Here is a 3,858-nt window from a genome sequence, read left to right as displayed (position 1 = left end):
CCTACATAAGAAAAACAGACTTCAGTCTGTAACTTCCACTTTCACTGGGAATGCTCCCTGAAACCTCTGCTCTTCTTGAATTTTGGTAGAACTGATTTTGAAATAATTTTCTGAGCAATTCATACAGTTCTGCTCCAAATCAGTACTGCCACATGCTGAAAACTGCTAACAGCTACCCAACTAACTAAAAAGTGCAGGCACAGACTTCAGGCCAGCTTCCCAGGATTGGAAATCCTTTTAAAACAGGATAGTTTGAAGTTTCATGTTAAAACACCAGGATAAAACACAGTCTTGTCCCATGTTGAAATATCAGCTGCCACCATGATCTTCAGGCCTGCCAAGTGACATTCTCAGCTCGTGAGATTCACACACTTGACTCCCACATCCTTCTCCTTGCTGATACCCAGCTATCACTGGATCTCACATGCAGGTCTTGGAGGGCTGTGGCATCCCTCTGGTGCTCCAAGGGACATGCTGAAGGAGCTAGCTCTCCTGGTAGTGGTGTGCCTATATGCCACATGGGGTCAGAGAGTGAGAGTGCTATTGTGGTGCTCCCCCAGGATGGAGGAATACAAGGTGGTTACCAGGGGTCCATGCCCTGAGAAGGCCCCCTTGAAGGCATCACATCAGCTGCAGCCTGTCTCTGTCATATCCTCTCACACCCACATGACTAACACGGTGTGACCCCATGCAAAGGCATAGTAAGGAGAGTCATATATCACAGGAGAAGTAATCTGAGAGCTCTGCATCTTATTCCAGCTTGCCCTGCACTGTAATGCCAACATAAAAAAAAGCTGGATGAAGAACATGTAGATCCCCTGATGGGCAGACGTGCTAAACTAGCACCTGGGCTCTTCTTGAAAGAAGGCAGCACATAAGCTTTAAATAACCTACTCAAAAACCAAACCTCTACGGTATTCATATCAGACACGACTAGTTGGACACAATCTTTGCAACACAGACTGAAAGTCTAAAGAGGGGATAAAGTGCTTTGTGAGAGGGGTCAGTGGTGTCCCCTCCTGTGTTTTCAAAACACCCAGTCAGATCCTGCAGCCTGGCTTTACAGTGTCCATCGCATGTAGCAATTCAGAGGAATGCACGTAACCATAGCTCCTTTAACAGGGGTCTCTACTATCCAAATATAGACAGCCAGCTGGCAGAAGTCACTTTCAGGGCTTGTACATGGTGTTTACCAGCTGTCAGGGGATCTCAGCCAAGAAGAACATACCTATAAGCGGTTGCTCCACTTCAGATTTGTACCATGGACATAAAAAATCTTTTAAAAGCCTAGTACATACCAATGGCACAGAAGAATCTCTGAGAAAAATTAGGACATTTGTATCCAAGGCTTGCATTAACTGGTAGTTTTCCACACTATGTTATCTGTTATCAAAATCAAATCCAACACACCTAGCCCTGGAGGAGAACACTCTTCCACAGCAACAGATGCTGCTGCAGATGTAATATGACTAATGATATTCCAGCTCAGGAATATACATGAGAAGTTGTAGGTAACTTATTTGACAGGAAAAATCCATGCAGTGGAATTTGTTGGTTTAATTCCTTTACGGTTTCTTTTACTTGCAGTGGGAATGAAAGACAGTAAATATCTCTTCTAAAAACAAGGAAGATTAAGTTTGACCAAAACAAATTTCATTTTAGCTTGTCTTACCCACACAGCTTCACTTGAACACTTTTTCTTCAGGTAACCTACAACTCCCTTATTTGCTAGCTTTGTATCTTGCAATGCCACATATATTTTTCTTCAGCAAGCTAGTGCTTTAAATTACAGTAGTAAACACGTTAAATATTATGCCCAATAGAGCAGGTACTGAAAAGAATACAGGTCCTTTCCAGCTCCAACAATGACCTATTGACACTGACAATCATAAAAAATAAGATAAGTAGTGACAAAAAGAGACTGTTTACCCCTATCAACACAAGACAAACCATATCCATCTCCTGAGCTCTGTGTACCAGAAGTTAGGAAGGATGGACATGTCATTTATTGGTACAGGAGATGACCATAATATAGAGAAAGCATCACCATGAAGAGGGGGAAAATCAGCATTAGAAACTCACCCTCTAACTATTCCCATGCAAGGAATGGAGGTACAGGGACCAGACTGCTCTAGGAAGGAGTATCCCACTGTACCTTAACCCTGTTTGTGCTGTATCTCTGAAAAGCACAATCCCAAACTGGAAACAGTGCCTAGAAGAAGACCAACAATGCATTTTCACTCTCTGCCCTGCTGTAGTATGTATTTCTACTCTGTTTTCTGCCAACACATGAAAAAAAAAAAAAAAAGTAAAAAAATTAATAAAAACCCCATTGTTCTCAATGTCCATTTTTTTACAACCACACTTCCTTCCTTCCCAAAAGTTTGGTATGAAAAATATCCATCTGTTTGCCACTGTCTATTTGAGGCATTTCCTGATCACAGGAACTGATAGTCGACACCTGGACAAAGTTTGCTTTTCTGTGGCTTAGGGCAGGATCTACCATCTCTCAGCTCCCTTATCACTTTACCCTGTGCGTGGGTGATGGGCCACATCCTGCCAGATCTGCTTGCTGCAACAAAGCCGCCGAGACTGCAAATGGGGTGACCAGGGCATCCCCCAGGAATGCTAATGTCCCTGTCAGCCTCCTGCCTGCTGACAGGCACGAAACCAAGGTGCTGGGCTCTCCATGGAGCCCACGCCAGCCCAAGAACACTCCTCAGGAGGCCCTGGCAGGACCTTGTAGGCATGCCCAAATCTTACCTCTGGGCACCCACATCCAGCAATTCCCACCAAACTCCGTTTTTACTTCTTTCCTCTCAGTTGTCCCTGCGTGGTTCCCTCCTGCCTACTCTCGTATAATAGGACATCAGACTACCAAATTGAAAATCAGTGCAACTTTTCAGGCTGCAACCGGTTTCCCAAGGCAGGTGCTTCTGGCTGTAAGCACAGCCAGCCAGCTCTCCGCACTGCCAGTAGGACACACTGAAAAGCACGTACCTTTCGAGAGGCAAGACGCCTGTCAGGCAGGCTGATCCCAAAGGAATAGCTATTCCTGTAGTGCCATCTTGCGGCCTCGGGTGTAGGAACATCATAGCTGAACACGGGACGATCAAAATAAAGATTTTTATTTATTTTTTTCCTGTTAAAAAACGTTGTAACATATTATTACAATGCACCTCCCAGTAAATTATTAAAGTAAGATTTTGAAAAATATCTTCTGAGCCGATCTGCTTTGCGTTTTGAGCTATTAGAATTTTGCTCTTCAGCTGTTATTTCTCAACAAACATGAAGGCCCAAACACTCACTTTTTGCATGCGATTTTTGTGCCATCTCGTGACTCTGGCAGGTAACACCCGAAGGTTCCACAGCACCCCGTGGGCAGCGAGGAAGACATTTTAAACTCACTTCTTGGGGACTGTGTGTCGTTTTAACCCAATCCCCATCATAATGACATCCTTTTTCTGGTCAGTTTGCATCTCGGGGTGTTGCCGTGCAAGGAAGCAGACAGGAGCGCCTTTCTCAGAGATGCACGTTTACAGCTGAAACTTGGCCCACACGGTTGACTCGGGGACATGATGACCAGTCAGGGCTGCGCAAACACACAAGCCAAGCAGAGGAAGAACTATGAGCACCTTTCTCTTCCTCAAAGTGACGCTCTGTCCTTAAGTCGTTGGTGTGGTTTTCTCCGGGGCAGCAACCGCAGGCCCGGGGGCGGCAGAGAGGGCCGGGCCGGGCCCGCCGCCCAAGCGAGACCCCACGGCTGGGGGCGTCAAACCCCCCAAACGCCGGCCCGGGAGGGGTGGGAGGCCCATCCGTGAGGGGAGGCCCCCCCTGCTGCTGCCCTGGGAGGGAGGC

At 46.2% G+C, this 3,858-nt stretch overlaps 1 protein-coding gene across 1 annotated transcript in view; it reads left to right on the top strand.

Moving 5' to 3' along the window:
* The first annotated feature begins 3,575 nt into the window (after positions 1–3,575).
* ACADL (acyl-CoA dehydrogenase, long chain) overlaps positions 3,576–3,858 on the top strand; it is a 17,248-nt gene continuing 16,965 nt past the window's right edge. Inside the window, exon 1 of the mRNA XM_009996915.1 lies at positions 3,576–3,817. Coding sequence (XP_009995217.1) covers positions 3,576–3,817 — 242 coding nt within the window. The remainder of the gene's footprint in view (positions 3,818–3,858) is intronic.

The sequence above is a fragment of the Chaetura pelagica genome, unplaced genomic scaffold, assembly GCF_000747805.2.
Source record: "Chaetura pelagica isolate M959 unplaced genomic scaffold, ChaPel_1.0 scaffold300, whole genome shotgun sequence".
Classification (NCBI taxonomy): Eukaryota; Metazoa; Chordata; class Aves; order Apodiformes; family Apodidae; genus Chaetura; species Chaetura pelagica.
This window is presented reverse-complemented; position numbering and strand designations above follow the sequence as displayed.